Below are 22,111 nucleotides of genomic sequence, written 5' to 3'. Positions count from 1 at the left end.
ATTTTTCATTTTCAGACGGTGTGGCCTCATTACCTTATGGAGTGAAACACCATACATTCTGGTGGTAAGCTTCCACAAACTCTAGGTCAAGAAATATGGCTATTGTTAGTGAAGTGAAACACCCAACCTCTCTCTCTTATTATTTTTTATCTTACACAGATTCTTTCAATGATCATCTTTTAGCCCACCATGTCTTAATTTCTCCATTCTAAACTTATAAAACAATATTTCTAATCAAGATTGACCTCTAGCCTGCCCAATTTAATTAGAGGCAATTTTATTCATTTCAGGGTGTTGCCCTATATCAAATGCAAGAGAAGGTGGAAGACTACTGAACGTGTGATGGCCAAATACATATAAAAAATTGAAGCAACTCAGGCTGGCCAGTAAATGTCTTATATACTGACAAAACATAACACATAATATGTAGATCCATTCTTCTCCTTGGAGAAAAAAAAAAGGGTAAAAAATGGGATTTGATTTTCATGAGCGATGGGGAATTGAATAGTGTAATCTATGACACTAGATAAATAATAACAAGATTTAGTTGAATTAACCTACCAGCTCAGAATTTTGATTTGGAACAGAAGTGACTGGTGGACCTGATGGACCAGACAAGATTACTGTGGCTCCCTGTCAATCAAAAAATAATATATGCTTCAAAATCATAACATAAACGAGGAAGCAGGACTTCTTAAATTCAGTATTCATGGGAAGGAAATACTGAATGAAGCCATGCAGATCAAATCCTCCTTGTAGGAGGAAAATTAATCTTTATGCCTCCGGTATTAGATAATAAGAAAAATGCAAGAAAACAATAAGCAGAACTCAAATTTAAGATTTTAAAAGATGATACAATAACTCACCTCCTTACTCCTGATGGCCATGTGACCTGGTGGGGGAGCAGGTAGTGCTTGTGATGGAAGAGAAACAGACTTACCCCATCCAATCTTCAACTCATACTCATAAACAACTACCCCTGGAACATAAAATTTTTTTTTGATCAGAAACAAAGAAGATTATATTAATAAAAGAACAAATACAGGAGAGAAAAAAGAGACAAAAGAAAGAGAAAAGAACCAAAGGAAGGATGAGAGTTCCTTCCTACACAAGAACCAAGGAAAAACACCCAACAATAGAACACTAAAAACAAAAGAGAACCCAACAATCTTCAAACTTTTGAAACGCAAACCCCAATCCAATTGAGTTGTAGAATGCTTAGAGGAACTCCTCTAAAAGCTTCAGTACAAGAAGCCCATAGAGAAGAGTAAAACCGTATCAAATCCCAAACCATCTCTTCCGTTCTCCCTTTATCCTCAAAGATTCTATTATTCCTTTCTTGCCACACCATCCAAATCAAAGTAAGGCAAGCAATTTGCCAAAGTGTCTTGCCTCTTACTGAGTTTCCCAAGCCTTTAAAAGAAATAACCAACATGTCCTCAATGCTCCTTGGAGGGACCCAAATCACACCTACTAGATTGAACAACCTGTGCCAAAGTCCAATGGTGACGGGACAATGAAGAAAAAGGTGGTCAATCGACTCTCCATTTCCTTTGCAAAGAATGCACCATTGAGGACAGAGGGCTTTGTAGGGTCTTCTCAATTGCAACTTGTCATTAGTGTTTACCTTCCCATGTGCTACTAACCAAGCGAGGGCCTTAACCTTTGAAGGGACTTTTGAGCTCCATAAAAACTTGGCCGGAAGGAACATTAAAGGATTTGAATCTTTTGACAAGGCATAGAAAAAAGATTTCACTGAAAACGAGCCTGACGAAGACAAAGACCACGCTCTTGAGTCTGATGAGGAAGGGGAAAGAAGCACAGAATGAAGGGAGGACATTAATCTCTGAAGGAGATCAATTTCTGAATCCGTTAGATTGCGGCAAAAGATAAAATTCCAAGACAATGGTAAGGAATTGCCAAGGACATTTGAGACAGTAAGGTTTTTCACAGAAATAACTCTGTAGAGATCAGCAAATTGAGAACACAAAGTTTGGTTTCCCCACCAAAGATCTTCCCAAAACCGAATTCTCTCCCCATTGCCCACCACTAGGCGAACAAAAGGGGAGAACTCTTGGAAAACTTGAGCAATAGCCTTCCAAGGACATCTGTGAGACCATCTAACCACCATGTTGGCGTCCCATCCATTAGGATGTGTCCCATATATACTCGCAATAACCTTATGCCAAAGACCGCTCCTTTCTCTAGGGAACCTCCAAAGCCATTTCCCTAAGAGGGCACTATTTCTCATAGAAGTCTTCCCAAAGCCCAAACCTCCCATCTCCCTTGGTCTACTGACAACCTCCCATCTGATTAGGTGATCTCTCTTCCCTTCCCCGGCCCCAGACCAAAGAAAATCTCTTTGCATCTTCTCAATCTTTGAAGCTATAGATACAGGGATTTTGAAGAGGGAGAGGAAGTAGCTAGGGATGTGAGACAGACAAGACTGAATTAAAGTAATCCTCCCTCCCAAAGACAAATAGGCCTTTTTCCACCCATCCAGCCTCCTCGAAATTCTCTCAACCACTGGATCCCAAAAACCTATTGTCTTTGGGTTCTCTCCCAAAGGAAGGCCTAAATAAGACAAAGGCCACTCTGACACTCTGCACTCCAAAACCAAAGCCAAACTAGACAACATTTCCTGCCTAGTGTTAATACCTGAGATGGTGCTTTTTTCTAAGTTGATTTTCAAACCAGATACTTGCCCAAAAACCAAAAGAATAATCTTAAGGTTTTGAAGAAAATCCAAAGAGGCTTTAGAGAAAAATATGGTATCATCAACAAACTGTAACAAGGACACTCTAGTCCTATCCCTCCCCACAAGGAAACCCTCAGTTATCCCAGTTTCCTCAGCTCTAATCATCAACCTACTTAGAACATCTGCTACTAGAGTAAAAAGGAAAGGAGACAGAGGATCTCCTTGTCTCAAACCTCTAGAGGCCTTAACCCAACCCTTTGCATTCCCATTAACTAGGATAGCAAAACTAGAAGAAGATAAACAGCCCCTCATCCAAGATCTCCATTTCTGGCTGAACCCCTTCCTTTGAAGCACATGATCTAAAAAGCCCCACTCCACATGATCATAGGCCTTCTCAAAATCAATTTTGAAAACTACCCCTTCCTCTCCTGACCTTCTTTTCTCATCCACCACTTCATTGGCTATCAATACAGCATCCAATATTTGTCTCCCTTCCACAAAAGCTCCTTGAGAGCCAAAGATTGTTTCATGTAGAACTTTGCGTAAATGCCCTGATAAGACCTTAGCAATTATCTTAAATAAACTTGTAACCAAACTAATAGGTCTATAATCTGATATTTTAAAAGTTTGGCTTTTCTTAGGCACCATAGCAATGAATGTCGCATTTGTACTTTGATTTATTACCCCTTTAGTGTGGAACTCAAAAAACACCCTCATAAGATCCTCTTTTATCACATCCCAACACTCTTGATAAACTGCTATAGTAAAGCCATCAGGGCCAGGGGCCTTTTCCTTATTCAATTGGAAAACTGTCATTCGAACCTCCTCTTCCGAAAACGGTCTATCCAACCAAACTGCACTCTCTTCAGAAATAGGGGCCCAATCAATCCCTTCAATCTTCCAAGAATCACCTTCGGGTTTGGAATAGAGATTCCTAAAGAAATTTACAATCTCCTTAGAAATAACCTCAATGTTATTTAAAGTCTCCCCCCTCTCAGACATCAGAGACTTTATGAACTTCCTGCTTCTTCTTCCAATGGCCATTCTGTGAAAAAACTTAGAGTTGCAATCCCCTTCTTTAATCCACTTAACCCTAGATTTTTGTCTCCATTGCAATCCCCTTCTTTAATCCCCTGGAACATAAAATTCACCTCAATCCCTTTTCTCAATTGCAAGCCTCAGTAAATGGAAGTACATGCAAACATAGATATTGATGTGAAAGTATCCAGCTACAACAAGATCATAGACTAATCACCGAGAAATACATCGCAAATGCATATACCTATGAACTCTCCTCACCCTCTATTAATCCCTTTCCCAACTCCCCACCCCACAAGAACCTCTCACCATCCCAGAATGCCATTCCCCACTCCTTTGGGGTACTTAGCACCTGCCCCATTCTCCACTAGTGTCCCCATCTGCAAAATCCAAAATCAATTTACCTAACAATGTCATATTCAATCCCCAATAAGTTCCTACTAACCAGCCCATTCCTCATTTTCAACCAACAGGCCCCCATCCAGTTTACCCAATGAGTCTTCTCCTCCCCTAACTCCTTACCAAAGTGCTAGTGAAGCTTTTCCAATCTTTTTAACTGAACCTGGGATGAAATAAGTAGACATAGTATATGGGATACTATATCCTCTTGATGACTATAGGTCCAAAACTGCTCTTGCTTTATAGGGGTCACCCCAAGGTAAACTCAAATAAAATGGCCTAATGGCAATGATATGAGCCCACTTAACTCAGATCTCCACTAAGTCTTCCACACTCTCCACTACCCTCATTGAGGTGATCTCACTTTTCTCCCCATTTCCAAACAAGCCCGATACCACCTCAAAGAGAACATAGCAAAAACATCCCAATAGTTGACCTTAGACCCACAAGGAAACAACAAACCTATGGGCACCGGAAGATATTTGAAAAGAACTCGTGCCCCATATTTTGAATTTTCTACTCAACTACTCTGTTCATCAATCTACAGAAGGTCTTCACAATCATCACAAGTAGAAACAAAGATAGAGGTCTACATGAAACAATCCTCTCAATCCATTTTTCTCCAAATCCCTTACAACCTTTAATAAGGAAAGAGAGAAACCTTAATCACATAATCATACACTTTTTTGATGTCTAGTTTTATTCATCATTCCAATAAAACCCCCTACCTACCTCTAATCTCCTCCTACAGTCAAAACATTCATTTGCACTCAACCCCACATCCAAAATTTCTTTGTCCTCCACAAAATCATTATGCACCTCGGACAGCTCCTTAAAAAATCACTTTCCTCAATCTTTGTTTAAAACTATTACAAAAATTTAGGAATTAAATGCACCTTCCACCAAGCTAATATGCATAAACGTGATAAAGTTGTAAGCTTCAGTTTTATGTGGCATGCTTTCCAGCAGCATCCTTTAAAGGTAATGTTTAGGCACTTCAAACTAGATCTCGAGCAAAGAGGGCTCCAATCATATATTTATAGGGAGTGTATTCCCACTTTCCAAGAAGAATTTGTTTTAGAAAATTAGGATCATGGAGAAGTGATAATGTTCATGATACTCGGATGAAATGCAAACTATTTGTAAAATGCAAATCATAATAAAACTTCATCAAGGATGTAATTATTTTCTACAAAACATAACCATTATAATTCCCTGACGAGGAATATGGGAACTTAGAAACATACAAAATGACTCAGACATAGATGGCAAGGAATATAATTATGAGTATGTCAACTGAATAATTGGTAAATCAAACAACTAAAAAAATTAAACCTTGCATTTCGTCCTTAGCAGCCTGACCGTCAGCTCTGTTCATGAAAGCAACAAAGCCACAATTTCTTTGTCGCCTCCGTTCCTCTTCTGTCCTAGGCCACATTATTTTCACACTAGCGATAGGACCAAATCTTCCAAAAGTACGCAAAAGGAAATTCTCATCCACCTATAAAAAATAAAAACAGATTATATTTTGTTGGTTTCAGGTCCAAAGAGCATTAAAGAGTAAAAGAATAACAGAGAATTGAGCATCCAAAAATTAGGAATGCAACCTGTGGTGAGAGATTTCCAACATAGAGATTAGTAGTTTGTGGATCACCATCATCAAATGATCCAGGAAGCTTTCCACTCGGATCAAAGTCATCAGGCAGCTCATCAAATCTGCTAGGCAGCTGAGAAAGAATAACCTTATTAAAAAGTATACTCAAATGTACAAACATCACAAATGCAAGATGCAGAAAGACAACAGAAACATAACTATATATGCATACTTATATGTGTGTGTGTGCGCGCACACGCACGCCTCTTTCTAAATTATCCCAAAGAATTCAGTATCAAAAAATTCAGAAATCTGTATGCATATGATGTAATGCATGCTTGTACATGTGCATAATGGTATGTGAGGGCCCCATATGTTAAGTATAGAATCTAGTCTTATTATAGCGCACACAACTACAATCAGGTACAAGTATTGCTGATAAAATTCAACTTGTCTACTACAAATTAGTAAAACCAAGTTAATCTAAGATACTCACAGCAGAACTATCATTATGGCGTCCATCACGCCATTGATCCCGTTCTTGATTTCGTCTCTCCCTCATCTCTTGCTCATGCTTCAGCTCCTCCATAAAATGATCTATGTTGCGTGACTTCCCCTTCTCTCTCTCCTTCGGCTTCTCCTCCTCCTTCTGCAAGTTGTAAAGGAAAGGGTTTAAGAATCAACCTGGGCACAGAAACAAAAAAAGGCCCACCAACTTAACAAGCATACTGACCTTCTTATCAGGTTCTTTTCCCTTGGCTGCCAAAGGAGGTGGTATGAAAGATGGAACATACCTGCAGTGAAAAATTTTATTCTTCTTCCATGCTACTAAATATTACCCTAGACAATATATAAAAAATAAAAGAAGAAATAGAAAAGCAAACCAAGTCTTATTTGCTTTAGGTGATCTCAAGTCTTAAGAGCTCATCCTAGTGGGGGATGTGGAGAATGTGGATTTATTGGTCTCGATTCTTGGTCATAGCCACATAGGGTGGGAAAGCTTCCTACCACTTACTTGGAATATGTTCTGAGTGCATGTTTAAGTCTGTTCCATGCAGGACTCCATTGCAAAAGATTCCATAAGAGGCTCGCCTATTGGAAAGAGGCTATACCTACTCAAAAGGATAGATTTATATTGATCAAAAGCATCCTTCCAAGCCTACCAATTTAATTCATGCCTACACTTGTGATCCTTTGGTTTTCCTAGAAAAAGGCAATGTGGATTTTGATATCAGACAGTTTGGAGGTTTGTGGTGGAGCAGGAGAATTTGTGGAGGGGTATTCCAGGCAAATTTGGGAAGTTAGAAAGGGTTTGGGCTTCTAAGGAGGGAAGGGAAGGTTATGGGGTCAGTCTTTGGAAAACAATCAGGAAAGGTGAGAACCTTTCAGGCTTGTACAAGAACTTCAGCCAATCATGACAAATCAATTATTAAACTCAGTTCTAGTTCGAAATGTAGTGTTGCAAAAGCTCATTATGTGTCTTTTTCCTGGATTTGTAGAATAGCTTCACTAAGGAATGCTTGGGTAGCTAATCTTCAAGTTGGAATAGAAGTTTGGATGATGCAGGATTTTCTTCACTGAATTCAGTCAATGGCTTTGGGGAATGATTGCCTGGACAAGTTGGTTCAGAGGTTAGGGAAGGATGGCAGTCTCACTTCAATTATTATACAGTTCTCTAAGCCCAAGAAGATCCAGTTCTTATCATGCTAAGAAGATTTGAGTCCCTTTGTCTTCCAACAAGTGATGTTCTTTGGTCGGTAGGTGGTATGGAAGAAAATTGTTACTACAAATCAGCTTATGATAAAGAAATAGCCTTTTGCTAACTAGTTTTGCCTTGTAAACAGGATGAGAACTCAGCAAATCATATGCTGACAATATTACAGTTTAGCTAAGAGTTTGCAGACCATGCTGTTCTCTTTGTTTGGAGTTGCTTGGGTGCTTTCCCAGTTGTTCCTGGAGCTGTTGGACTCATGAGAGCTTTGTTGGAAGAAACCAAGAAGGTTTTGGAGGTTTGCTCCTCTTAGCTTGATTTGGTGCATTTGGTTAAGATGGAGTAGAACAATTTTTTGAGGGTATGAAGAGCTTCACAATGAGAAAGGTTGGATCATCTAATTTGGCAGCAGACAAGGTTTCCAAGAGGAGCATGAGATCCCTGAGACTGGGCTCAGGTGGTAAGGGATGGGGCGGGAAATGAACATGTTGTAAGTTCATTTCCATGTAAAAATAATAAAATAGTCAAAAGACGGTTAGCTTCAAAGAAGAGAAAAGAGAGAGAGAGAGAGAGAGAGAGAGAGAGAGCTTGCCAAGTGCAACCTTCTTCCAAGGTCAGGCTACTGAGCGAATTTTATCCCGCTTCTGGGTTGCATGGCTCGGTCTACCAATTCTTGGCTTTTTGTTTTTTAATGTTTATTTACTCTTGCCATCTCTACTAGAAGAATTTCTCACCCTTCATTGCACTTTCTTCCCCTTCAACTAAAAATAGTTTTAGTTTCCTGTATACCTCTTCACTAGTGCCAGTCTACATTAAGGATATAATCCTATGTAGAAATTTTTCTCTCTTAGATTAATAATATTTTCAGTTTCCAATATATAAATAGAGCCAATATATATATATATTTGATGGGCATAAAGAGAGAAAATTAAATCATTTAACCAATGGTTGGATTTACGAATTAAGGACCAGAGTTCCAAGGATTATTTGTGTGAATGTTATGTACCTAAAATCATACCAGGCTACAACAATTAAGATTTTGGCTAGTAGGATGGTTACATCTTATTCAGGGCCTTTTCTCTTTTATTAAGTAGTTTGTTAAGAGTTGTAGGAGCTTTAAGACAGCAGGATCCTGCTTTCCCTCCTTTTTTTGGTTATATTTATGTTCATTAATGAGGTCCTTTCAAGGTTGCTTCTGAGGAAAGCTGTAACAAGTCATTTCATAGTTTCCTCTAGAGATGCGGTAATTATTCCTCACCCGCAAATTGTAGATACTTGATATTCAATGGTATTTCTCCAGAGTCTCCTAGGTTTTCTAGAAATATGAGACAAGGGGAAGCAATTGCCTTTTCCTGTAATGGCTATTATGTAGATCATTTCAAATACTGTTCCTAAGATTCTTGGTAGATTTATTCCTTTACACATGAGAATTGCAGAGAGTACTAGGTTTAATTGATGGTTCTCATGATTAACTACAAAATGAAACATATTTCCCATAATATTTTTTAATTGAACTCCGTCTTACCCAAGATTTGTCATACAAACATCCTCCCACCCTGTAAAACCTGCCCCATCCTATGCTTTATTATAACTCTTATGTGAAGATAAATTGCATACATTTAGCATTCTTTTAATATAATTTCCTTATGTATAAAAAGAAAAAATCAACTTTTATGGAATATCGTGCGAATGTTCAATACAAGAAGAAACATGCATTTCAAAGAAGTCCTGATATGGCCAAAAATAAATAAACATATAAACGCCAAAATCATTATCTGCCAGAGTAGCAAATTTAAACAAAATAAGTTTCCCAGCAGTTTGACCTCAATCCAATGGCTTCTCTAGAATCATTGAGGGTAATTCATCTAACGAAATGAGATATTAACAGAGTCAGAGAACCCTCAAGGTTTTCATTGAAAAAGTGTTCATGTGCATTTATAATGGTGACAAATGAATCCCTACACATCTTGAATTCACAACTTGAAGTGCTCAACAAACATTAAGTTCAGGTCTCACCCTTTCTACTGTGAGAATAACCATTTATAAAAATCTGCATTGAAAAATAAAAATAAAACCTTTTTCTCTTTCATTTCTTGCTAAAAGGTAAATTGCAGAAGGCACACCGGCATGGGCAATCTTCTCTCAAAGAGCAAGGTTTTTGTGCCTAGAGAATACAATGTAAATTTGGAGATCCTGCATTCAGCATTCTGTGGCATTTCCACAACCAATCACCAATTTACTAAACCTAGAGGCTCTTTTTGTTTCCCTTATTTGTTCAATAAGAAATTTAACTAATGGCTGTTCAGCTTGCGCAATGTTTACAATGACAATAATTATGGATGTAATTCCAAATTTTAGATGCATAGAACTGTATATATGAGGGAACTGAAGATTAACCCAATAGCCTAAGATGTAATTGATAAAAATAAATATATTGCCATCAGAAATGCAGTTCAACATTTCCATCTGTAACATTATCAAAGAAAGAAAGAAGAATTACAGCTTTGGCATTGTACCTTCTAGGCTTCTAAATCTTCATCAAATTGCAAACTGTGAACACTATTTAGAGTTTTTTTTTTTCCTTTGTCGAAAAATATCAGCTAGCAATTGATAAACAAATTTTTGCAGACTGCACTGAAAATGCCAATCATCTAATGAAGTATACCAATATGAGTGATATGACATCATAATGGACAACAATCTAGAATATGAGCTTTCAACAACAGCAAAGAACTCTATTTCATTTTTATTCTCTCCATGAATTGGTGCTCATTTGTTAGGAGTGTCAGTGAATAACCTCAAAGTAGTATACAACACTATATTCTCAGGGTGACCATCCCTGCATATATCTGAACAAACAATCATCCATCACAAACAACTGATCACTCATGGCCCAGATGGATTCAAATTCATAAGAATGCTAGAGAAACAATGCATCAAAGATGAAATTCCGACATTTTTGCCTATTAAAAATGTAATATATGTTCTCTTTTGCCCATCAAAAAAAGACAAAAAAAGATACAAAGAAGATGCATGAAAGGAAAAAAAAATTTAAAGAATAAAGCAATTGAAATGGTTTTAGAACACCACCTAAGCTTGTTTTTTTCCAAGATATGCATTAACAATCATTTTCTTTGTCTACAATACAAACAGCTAAACACCAAAAGTACATCTGGTCCAGTGTAACAGCTAAAATAACAAAAACTAAGCAACTAGCTCAATTTTCTGAGACTAGCAAACCCTGAAACAGTACAAATGGGATCCAAGGATAACATCACCATATAATCTTCCCACATACGATGCCTTATCGAATGAGCATAATTACATGGTTAATCAAAAGCATTCATTTACCTACTTCCCTTCTTTGGAACAGATACCCCATCTTTCGACTTTTCACCTGCCATTTGCGAATGAATAAAAAGGTCCATATTTTTATTAACGGATCCCCATAATGAAAAAATTATTCATATATCCATAGTATGAAACAAAAACAAGACTAAAACATAACAAGAATACTTTGTAAAAAATCAATAATTGAAAGCAAGGAAAATACATAGTTCCTTAACCATACTAACCTTCAGACTCTGTCTTCACTCTCTCATTAGGATTGATTGTCCCCCCTCGAACAAAAGTCTTTGACCCTGGCGCATTATCCCCTTGAAATGACTCCACGAATTCGGCATATAATCGAGCAGTTTCATCCTCAGCTCTCTATCATAACACAAATCTATTGAGATGACTAACAAATCTCCTTTTCGGAAAAACAAAATCAATTTAAGGCGGTCTATGGAATGTTACTTTTTTCTTTGCCTCTTCCTCCTCTCTGTGCTTCTGGAAAGGCGTCTTTTTTCGTGTGATGGAAAAGGAACTCATCTTTTCATCAAATGCTACAAACTCAAATCACAAGATACATCTAAATTCAAAATCCATGTCATAATCCACTATAAGTATGGAATTTAATTCAAAAGAAATATAACTTTTTTCAATCTAGCTGAAATCCCACATCATAAATCTTCATAATTACAAGTCTCAACAAAAAGCTATATCAAAATCTCAACAGAAAAGAGGAGGGCATCTAGACTTGTATCCTCAATCTCAGAAAACAGTCAGCTACTTCAATTAAATATGTTACATATCTGCTCATGACCCATTTATAACCTCAAAACTTATATCCTCCCTCTTAGAAAATACTCATCCTAACTCAAAACCCATATCATGAAACTCAAAAGCTTGCATCTCAATTCAAATACATACATATACACAAGCCCATATATATCGCAAATCTTCAAAAAAAAAAAAAAAAAAAACATGTATCCTTGTTCAAAAACAAATTCTAAATCAACAAAAGAAATGTACCAAAATCACAAAATATGTCAAGAATCTCCCGCGCCCACCCCCCTAAATAAATAAATAAATAAGAAAAGAAAGGAGAAAGCACCTACATTCATAACCAATACCAAAATTCTCCAGAAACCTTAATCAAAATTTAAAATCAGAATATCAAAAAAGATGCATCAAAACTCAGAAACATCTAAAAACCGTCCGTTATGTAAGGTGAAAAAAAACCAAACAAAACCCCCCAGTTTCAATCCGAGAAAACAATAAACCTGCCCTTATCAAACTCAACCTTCCCAATCAAAATTTAGGGAAAAAATAAAAATAAAATCAACCCAAGTAGGGTTTCGTGCTACCGACCAAACCCAGAAACTTATTAAAGCCAGAAACCTCAAAGAATAACACCAATTGAATCCAGTAATAAAAACAAAGCAAACTAACATATTACCAGCGATAAATTTATGACAATAAAAACATAAAACAGATGAAATCATAGGAAATCTCAGGCATAGAAGAATAGAAAACGAACCAAGTAGAAGGGAGGGTTGGCACTGAAATCAGTGAGAAGAAGAGGGCGAGTAGGGTGAGTTAAAGGGAGGAATTTGCAGGAGGGGGCGGACGGAGTCGAGTCATAATGTGACGAAAATGAACCAGGCAATTAACATGCTTTAATCCAAAACTCAAGTCGACCTGCCCCGATTTCACCACGCCCCCTCCATTGTGGGCTAGACCCGTTATCTTGGGCCATGGGCCTGTCTGCTTAAGCATTGATGCATTTAGTTATGGTTTGTTCAAGAGAGTAACAAGGAAAGAAAAAAAATATATTGTTAAAACAAAGTTACCTTCATATGTTTTGTTTTATCATACAACACATAAAATAAAATTAAATATAATTAAAAATAATATATATAAAAAATAAGTAAAATAAATTTAAAATAATATATAAAAATAATTTATTGACTTAAAATTTTTTTTTTTGGAAAAATTCGGAGATGAAACATAACCTTAACAATATTAGCTGCTTTGATCTCGGGTTGTTTTGTATTATCACCTTTTTACTTCTTTAAATCATTTAAGGCCTGATTAGAAATTGTTTTTAAGAATAAAACAATCTTCTTTTCTTAAGAACAATTCCTCATTTTTAAAAACAATTTTTTGCTCTTACAATTAGAAAACTGTTTTTAGACTTGAAAATATATTTGATAATTGTACAACAAAAAATAAAATTTTAAGAACTTGTTCCAAAAACAATGATATTTTGTTATAACATATTTTAATTATTTTTAAATATTTTCACTTTTTTTAGAAAACATTTTTAAAAAATAATTATACAGATAAAATGATTAAAAATAAAATATCATAAATAAAACTTATTTTAAGAAATATTTGAAAACACAAAAAATATATTAAAAATATTTTAACTTCTCAAAAAAAATTTGTGCTTAGAACTGATTTCCTCTTCTCTGACTCAACGCAACAGACAGAGATATATACATAGAGGAAGAGAGTATTTAGATTAATCAAGAGAGGAGACCTAAGTTTTCCTAAGACGTAATGTGGCATTAAACTGCAATTTTGGCAAGCATTTTGAATTAAAACTGCGTCACTATGCTGCAATCAAAGTCATGATCATCTCATCTTTGTGTTCCCAACATCCACTACTGAGAAGAAGCATAAAGCTCACAACCATTCGACAACAACCATGCCATGAAGTTTTTACTTAAGGTACATAGTGTTCCATATCAAATCTCAAGCTTAAGCTTCCCAAAAAGGGCAACTACACAAGCCACAATTAGTTGGTCAGGTCTTAATGTGAATACTCCAGCAGAAAGCCACCCCCCATTCTAAAAAAAATACATCCTGCAGTGAGTATAATTTTTACATTTGATAGCCTCGGCACCAACAAGGAAGCCCAAACAATACTCTTAATTCTGTTCTTCATACAATTTTTTCTTAGGGATGATACCTGGGAAAATAACTAGAGAAAAGAGTCAGCAGCATATTATTAATGTGCCATTCTCCTGAGGTGTTGAAGCGTCCGCTGTTTAATCCACTGTCGATCATATGGCAGGTATGCCTGAATTGAATGTTCATAACTGCAAGCCAGAACAAAAACCAAAAAGCAGATAATATCAGACTTCTATCAACTTCCAAGGGCATTGTCATAGTTTGCTTATATAATACAATGTTGAGCAGGTAATCATGTAAGATATCATATTCTTCAATAAATAAATGCACTGTAGGTGTGAGCCATAAAAGATGTCCTGCCTAGAGACCAAGCATTGTGATGCAGCCAGTTTAACCTATTCCTATTACAGGTCTGGGTTACCTTCCATGTGATTTTGGATCTAACTTTTCCACAAAACAGACACGAGAAAAATTAGGTCCTATTTGGTAAACTGTTTTTTAAAATAGTTATGAAAAACAATTTTTGAGAATAATTTTTTAAAACTATTCTTTTATGTTTTGTAGAACAAAAGTTTGTTTAGGAACTTGAAATATTTTTAATCAGTTTTTAATATTTTTAAATATATTTTAAAAATAATTTTTGTCACTGCTTTATTTTTAATCATTCTACATGTTTGTATAATTATTTTTTAAAACAATTTAAAAAAAAAAAAGTGAAAACAACTAAAAGATGTTTTATAAAACACCCTATTTTTTGTTTTTAAGAACATAAAACAAAAAACAGTTTATGATTACCATATGTGTTTTCCTGTCTTTTTGTTTTGGAGAATGGAAAACTATTCTAAAAATAAGTTGCCAAACAGACCATTTAGTTATTAGGAAAACAAATTGGAGTGAGAAAAATCAATAGCAAAAACACAAATCACATTTGAAATTGATGGGAAACAAGCAAAATTATATTCCAAAATATATGATTTCTTTTTAAAATTTGCATGAAACATGTAGAAAGCAAAAGCATCCACATTAAGATACATCACACATGCAAGGTAGCTATTCAGAGTGTTGTCTTTTTGGTAAGTCTAGGTTATGATATTTGAATATAAGAATGCAAATTATATATCACACATGCAACGAAAAGGGAGGCTTTCGAGAAACATTTTTTAAAGGGTAAATATGGGAAAGTTGAAGGGGTGTGGTATTTTAAGGAAGTGACTAATAGATATTGGGTTGGGCTATGGAAAGCCATAAGGAAATTGTGGGCAATGTTTAACACTACAGTCTCCTTTTATATGGGCAATGGAAGGAGGGTCAAGTTTTGGAAAGATGAGTGGTGTGGTAATGAGTCATTGTGTGATTCTTTCCCTTCCTTATTTGCCCTCCTTATTTGCCTTGGCTAGCTCAAAGGAGGCGGGGGTGGCAGATCTATGGAATCAATCTAATTTTAGTAGTTGTTGGACTGCTAGTTTCCCTAGGAACCTAAACGATTAGGAAACTGATATTGTGGAGCATTTTCTTTTGAGGCTTCAGGATAAGACAGTGAATGGGGAAGCAGAAGATAAGGTGATTTGGCTGGAGACAAAGAACAATTCCTTCTCTGTGAAGTCCCTTACACTTGCCTAAAGCCTCGGAGTTCTACCACCTTCCCAAATGTTGTTGTTTGGAACTCTTAGGTTCCACCTAACGCGAGTTTCTTTACTCGGCAGGCTCTGTGGGGTAAAGTTTTGACTTTAAATCATCTCCAAAGGATAGGGTGGTCCTTGGCTAACAAATGCTTCCTTTGCCATATTTAGGAGTCGATTGACCACATCTTGCTTCATTATGGTATAGCAAGGGCTTCATGGCAGCTTTGTTTTTTTTTTTTTTTTTGATAGATAAACACATAGAATATATATTAGAAAAAGGGCACTTTGTTATTTATGGCAGCTTTGTTGTCTCTCTTCGGTGTCTGCTGGGTGTTGTCTTTCTCAATAAGAGACTTTGTTGGGCTGGCATGGACCCTGTGTTGGAAGGAAACAGAAGAAAGTGTGGGAAGTAGCTCTTTTGTGTCTTTTAGACAATTTGGAAGGAGAGAAATAGAAGATCATTTGAAAACGATGAACTCTCTATCCTAAGACTAAAAAACTTGTTCCTCTGTAACTTGTTTTCTTAAACCAAGTTGTACATAGCTATAGGCCTTATGTCCTTATGTGATTTTATTGATTGGTTGGGCTCTTACCAAGGGGGGGAGTAGTTTTTTTGTTATCCCTTTCCCTATTTTTTGGTCATCTCTAGATCGTCATTTTATACATCTTGTGTACTTTGGTGTGCTCTTTTTGGCACTTTAATGCATCTTTTGTTTGCCTATATATATATATTACATGTGCACTGAGATCATGCCTAAACTTTTTGGAAAATTTGGACACTAAGTTCTACCTTCAAAGCGGGTTGGATCAACCCAAATTCAGCTTGCCTAGACTGAAATTTTGATCACCAAAGTAGAGATTAAGTGGGATGGGATGGGCTAGGGTAATGTTTAGGGCCTAAATTGACCTTGTGTTGATTCAGACACATGTAAGACCCAACCATATCTTATCTTGAGGTAGTATTATACATTTTATAGATTATTTTTTATTAATAAATATTCCATGTCTATTTAGACAAATGTAAGCATTATACAAACAATAATAAAAGCAGTAAATGAAATAAAATGACATTTCCGCTAACAAGCATGAGAAATTAGAACAACAAAAGCCTAAATAAGACCATATTTTGGATAAGGGGATAGCTTTATCCATAGAGATACTCAGATCATCCATAGCTCATCCCAACTCCAATAATGTGAGAACTTTTTTTGATAGGCAGTAATATAATTTTATAAACAAGCGCCATAGAAGCAGCTGATCAAGATACATAGTGCGTATAAAATAAGAGCTAAAGAAACAACAAAAGAATGGAGCCAAGGAACAACCAAAATGAGAGTATAAAAAACAACTCCCTCCCTTAACCAGAACCTAGCCAATCAACAAAATCAATTAAGGCACTGAGTTTTCAGCTATGTACAACTTTACCCACAAAAGAGATTGCTAAGGAATAGGTTCTTCAGGACATGGCAAATTACTCTTCATTCTCAAACAACCTTTGATTCCTTTCTTTCCAAATTATGTGAAGAAACCATAAGAACAGATGAAGATTACATCAATCTAAGCCATTGAACTTAGGTTGGGCTTGGTTTGGAACTATGGTAAAAGCTGTTTCATAAAGGAGCTTAAGCAATGAAAAGTAAAAATTTTAATTGATTTTACTCTTGAAGCATGTTTGATAACATATTTTTCATACCACTCAACTAAAATTTTGTTAAAAACCACTCAATCAATTATGCAAATGAACTCTAATAATCATGTTTATGGTTTTTTTCCTTTTTCTATTGAAATATAAAAAGGAAAACTTTAATGACTTATTGACATATTTTAAATTTCTTAATTGAACTAATTTTTTTTATCTATTTGGGTCTCTAATCAATATTAATATAATATGTCAAATTAATAATAACAATAATAACAACAATAATAATAATAAATATGTCATATATTAATGTATTATTATTTAGCATGTCATGTAATAATGTATTATAACTAACATATATATATTATAAGCAAAACACATTATATTTGCAAACTTATTTTCATTCTAAATATCTTTATGATAAAAGTTTTGATTTGAATATATTATACATAAATGAAAAATTAATATCATTATATCAAAATTGGAAGAAGAACCTTCTTATTAATAAGTGCTCTTGTTTTTCAAAATAAATAAACAAATCTTAAATAGTTATATATTGGACCCTGTATAGTTTGACTTAATATCATATTGAAATAAACCCTTATAAATAGGTTATTTTCATTGGGTTATATATAAGTTTATAATACACTATTTTCAAGTCATATTTGTAACTCTAGGAACAAATTTTTAAAATTCTTTTTTAATTTTATCATACAACTAAATTAAATTAATCACTATTTTCAGTACTGATAACTTTTAACTTACAAGTCAGCACTAAGTTCGATAAAGGTGTGAGCCACACTACATATGCTAGGCCCTATCTGGGATGACTTTGGCCAACCCTACACACCTGATGTGCACAGAGAGAGAGAAAGAGGAACATACACTAGTGCACTCATATCCGCCAGGCCATCAATGAAATTATAGAGATCTGCAATGTCATAAGTGATGTTTTGGTTGGCTGGATTTAGGTCCTTAAGCTTCCTCTCATATAGTCCACATATACCTGTACATACCCAATAGTACAATTAACTCTAATTAAAGCAAATAATAAAATCAGGATTCAAATACACATTATGAAATTGGAAGCCGTATATACTGGTTTGTTAAAAGCAATCATAATTTTGATGTTTGAAACTGCTAACACAGCATAGTTTACACATGCACATATACAGCTATCATTAAAAATAAAGCAGAAAATACAAATAAATAAAAAAGGAATATGATAAAACAGATGAATAAAAGCAATTGGTTAAAACAGTCAAACAATTCGCATCTTATCCTATGTGTGGGGTGAGGAAAAGAGAGCTATCAGTACTAGTAAAGCAGATGACATCCATATAAAGAAGAATATGATCAAAAAAAGGAAGAAAGATGTGAGCAATTCATTTTGAATTCATTAAACAATTTGCAGTGTGATCATAGAGACATAAATAAGAAGAAAAAAGAAGAAATTATAAGAAGCCAGTCTGCAACTTTGATTTGTGCTGGTTCCTTTCTGTATCATGTCCATTTAATAGAAAAGACTAGTATACACCCATTGGAGAATACATTCATAATATAAGTGATAATAACAAATAAGATAAATAAAGCAAAATGGATAAAAATGAAGGATAACATGAAGAAAATGTCAGACAAATGTGTAACAACCCCATAATATAACTCAACGTCATCCCTCACCATGGAGCATAGACATCTATTACACTCTTGCTTGTTACTTCAGGGTAAACATTTTCCAGTTGATCTTATGATTATAGCAATCCATTTTTTCATTATCATATCCATCAAACCATCTTTATTGCCTTGTTCTTCATGGAGAAACAACATCAACAGTGAAAAGAAATGCAGGGCAACTTAATTATACAAATGATTCTCATATAAGCATCATTAAAGAATCTTCCCTCTCTCTCTCTCTCTCTTTTTTTTTTTTTTTTTTTTGATGAATAAACAGCAATATATTAATAATAAAAAGCACACCAAGGAAGCGCCCCAAAGTACACAGTAGAGATACAAAGGAGGCCAAAGAACGCCTCAAAGAGAAACAGAGGATCAACAAAAAAAAAAAACACCCCCTTAAACAGAGCCCAACCAATCTAGAAAATCAACAATAGAAGGGGGGCCGGAGACTAAAAACCCCTTGGCCCACGCCCACAGGTTAAAGAATCTTCTCTCTTGCACAGTGGATATTTGAATCATTATCTCACATGCTGCATGAGTCCTCTGAACATGACCAAACCACTCACCTTTTGAACTGAAACATCCAATTCCCTCTGTCTAGCAACAACAAGAATTCCTTGCAAAATTTAATTATTCTGCTTCCTTGCACCACTAAGACATGGACCAGTCTTATTATATGTTGCTTAATGATATGGATGAACAATGGCCTAGCAAAATTTCTCATAAGATCATAGTTTTAAAATGCACAAGGCATACCTAAGGAGCAAAAGTCGCAACACAAGGTGCTCTTGAGCAAAGTTAAATATGAACTAGGATGTATATCAATTTTATAAAGTATGATCTAAAATATAATCTAAAGTCTAATCCAATCAATAAAATTTTTAAGATTCCAAACATTTAAAAAAAAATTAAAAAAAGTAATGAAATTATATAAATTTCAATATGTAGTTAGAAATTTAAAAAATAAAAGTGTTTAAGAAGGAAAAGTAAAGTAGACAAGGCATGGCTCTCCAACAAGGTGCATGCCTTGGGAGGTGAGGTGGTATAACTAGGGAGTGTTTGCCCCTTGGGCATAAGCATACTTTAAACATGCCTTTAAAAACCATGCATGAGATGAATTGTAAAAAGTTGCCTACATCTCAACTGTTAGAATATTGATGGAGGGGATTCATTATAAAAAGACAATCTTATACAGCAACTTACAAGCCACTACATTTATCATCTTTCAGATCAAAAAAATTACAAGCCAATCATGGATCACCCAGTCATTAAAAAATCCTAAGGGTCAAAAGCAATTCTAAGTAATACAAAACAATAAATGTTATATCATATGACGATAATATAGTCATGATGACAATAATGATAACAACAATGATGACGACAACAATTACAGAAGCATACCATCCATGGCTTGACTTATTGAGTCGTAATCCATAAATGTTCTAGTTGATCTGTTCTGAGAAGTTTGCATCAGTATAATAGTGTGCCTGTTAGCCTACATACGGAGAGAGAAGATAACATTTAAACAAATAACAGAGTATCACAATTCAATGATTACATGATAAATTTAAAACAGGTAAAAGGCCAAAAAGGACACATAAAAGATGCCTTTCCTGGAAGGAATTCAGGCTCGACAAAGTGACCACAAAAACTGTTGGTCGTCAGAGTTAAAAACAAAGCATACAGTATGAAATTAAATGTGAGAATCACAACAAGGGGAACCAAAAAGACCTAGGCATGTCGAATGCTTATATAGGTATATCAGGAAACCTAAAAACGATCACCTACTCTGAAGAAATAATTGCATCATACAGTAAAATCTCAAAATAATGAAATAATTAGTGATTATATACCTACATCCAGTGATTATCAGCTATCAAGATTTCCAACCTCCGATTAAACAAGGTTCTGACCTTTCAAGTGAATAGTTGCTCCTCCCACCTCAACACTAATTTGAACACCCTCAAAACATCATAAAAAGTATTTCACCATCCATGATTTATCAAATTTTAGGTGCAGAAATGATCAAATCAACCCTATTCACAGCCTACATCCTGAATCTACGTTGAGAACCACCCCTAGTTAACCAAACAACGATCAAGAACCCCAGATTTATATATCGTACTATGCTTTGGCCCCCACCAAATAGTGTGGGGGGGAAAAAATAAGAAAGGAAGAAAGAAGGAGAGAGAAAAAGAAGCACCTGAACTGAGCCTACACTTGTATTACGCTCAATCAAGTGAAGGTTTGTCTTTTCTCCACTCCAAATTACGAAAAAATAAAATAGAATAGAACATAAACCTCAAATTTTGATTTCTCCTTTTTTTTCCTACTTTTTTCTTGGCAACCAAACAGAACTTCAACAGCAGAAGGAATTTTAAAAAATAATAATAATAAAATAAAAATAAAAACCCTAATTTGCATTTGAGAATGAAAGGAGAGAGAAGAGGTAGAGAGAGATACCATGTTGAGCGAAGATGAGAGAGAATCGTTCGTTGCAGAGACTTTGAGCGACGACGAAGAAAAATGAGGGAGAGAAGGAGAGGGAGGACTGGGATTCCGCCGCGTCATCTCGCAGGATTAATCTGAACCTTTGGATCTGGGTGGATCCCACTTAGTGGACGACCCTATAGACAAAGTGCCACGTGAGCGTGGAGGATGAACGTGAGCCATCAGATGACCGGTGATCAAAGGAGAGCATTGACCCCCAGGTCGTCGCACCTCAGACTTCATCAGTACACGTAGGGACGGAGGTTGGGAATCAGAATTTCATTCCCATTCCTTTTTTAATAATGAGAATGACATTTAATTTTATTTCAATATTGAAAATTATTTTCTTTTTCCATTTCTTTACTAAAATTATATTCTTATTAACTTAGGGTTAACATAAATAATTAAAAATCATGTTTTTATTTCATTCTTTCATTAATTAATTAAAAATAAACTTTAATTAAAAAAAAATCTACCATGGTCCAATTTACTTAAAACACCTAAATGTGTTTTAATATATTTAGCAAGTTCAAATTCACCCGATGGTTGTTATGAGGCACCTTGAGGTAATGGTCCTGTGAAGAGTCATAAAGGCTTAGCTATGGAAGCTTCCTCAATTATATATATATATATATATATATATATATTTGGCAGGCTTAATAATCTCAATTCCATATGAACTTACTCCTTAGCCCAAAAGAAAGCCCATAATCGAATTGGGGTTTGATCCAAGTCCAAACAAGCCTATATTAAATATGTTGAAAATATTGTTGATTTTTCTCTAGGGCACTAGGTTATTAGGTTAATATCAATAGGGTAGCTCTTATTGTAATTAATTATTTATTGATGCATTGGTTTAAGTTGATAATTTTGCTCAAAGATTATCAGCATCGGTTCAAGATTACTTTACTACTACTAAGTCTTATATTATTGGAGTTGAAGATAGAGAAATTAAAATTTAGGTATTCTTTGAGTTGGATATTAGAATAAAATATGATGT

General features: G+C 35.2%; 2 protein-coding genes across 4 annotated transcripts in view; both read right to left on the bottom strand.

The window, feature by feature from the left end:
- The window catches only part of LOC100262865 (protein RRC1), a 30,259-nt gene extending 17,769 nt beyond the window's left edge, over window positions 1-12,490 (bottom strand). For 2 of the 3 annotated variants that reach the window (XM_010650459.3, XM_010650461.3), the window contains exons 1-10: window positions 12,305-12,490; window positions 11,239-11,327; window positions 11,016-11,151; window positions 10,792-10,837; window positions 6,463-6,523; window positions 6,226-6,378; window positions 5,743-5,862; window positions 5,471-5,636; window positions 867-979; window positions 562-633 (exon numbers count right to left, since the gene is read on the bottom strand). In XM_010650459.3, coding sequence (XP_010648761.1) covers window positions 562-633; window positions 867-979; window positions 5,471-5,636; window positions 5,743-5,862; window positions 6,226-6,378; window positions 6,463-6,523; window positions 10,792-10,837; window positions 11,016-11,151; window positions 11,239-11,313 — 942 coding nt within the window. In that variant the 5' untranslated portion in view covers window positions 11,314-11,327; window positions 12,305-12,490. Of the gene's footprint in view, window positions 1-561; window positions 634-866; window positions 980-5,470; window positions 5,637-5,742; window positions 5,863-6,225; window positions 6,379-6,462; window positions 6,524-10,791; window positions 10,838-11,015; window positions 11,152-11,238; window positions 11,354-12,304 lie in introns of all 3 variants that reach the window. The other variant, XM_010650460.3, reaches the window with a different exon arrangement.
- Window positions 12,491-13,464: 974 nt separating this feature from the next.
- Window positions 13,465-21,400, bottom strand: LOC100268014 (enhancer of rudimentary homolog). The gene is made up of 4 exons (XM_002285529.4): window positions 21,085-21,400; window positions 20,023-20,116; window positions 17,830-17,950; window positions 13,465-13,871 (listed from the first exon to the last, which is right to left on the bottom strand). The coding sequence occupies exons 1-4, from the start codon at window positions 21,190-21,192 to the stop codon at window positions 13,781-13,783; spliced, it is 414 nt and encodes a 137-aa protein (XP_002285565.2). The 5' UTR covers window positions 21,193-21,400; the 3' UTR covers window positions 13,465-13,780.
- Between the last annotated feature and the right edge of the window lie 711 nt (window positions 21,401-22,111).

The sequence above is a fragment of the Vitis vinifera genome, chromosome 4 (assembly GCF_030704535.1).
Source record: "Vitis vinifera cultivar Pinot Noir 40024 chromosome 4, ASM3070453v1".
Taxonomy (NCBI): Eukaryota; Viridiplantae; Streptophyta; class Magnoliopsida; order Vitales; family Vitaceae; genus Vitis; species Vitis vinifera.
This window is presented reverse-complemented; position numbering and strand designations above follow the sequence as displayed.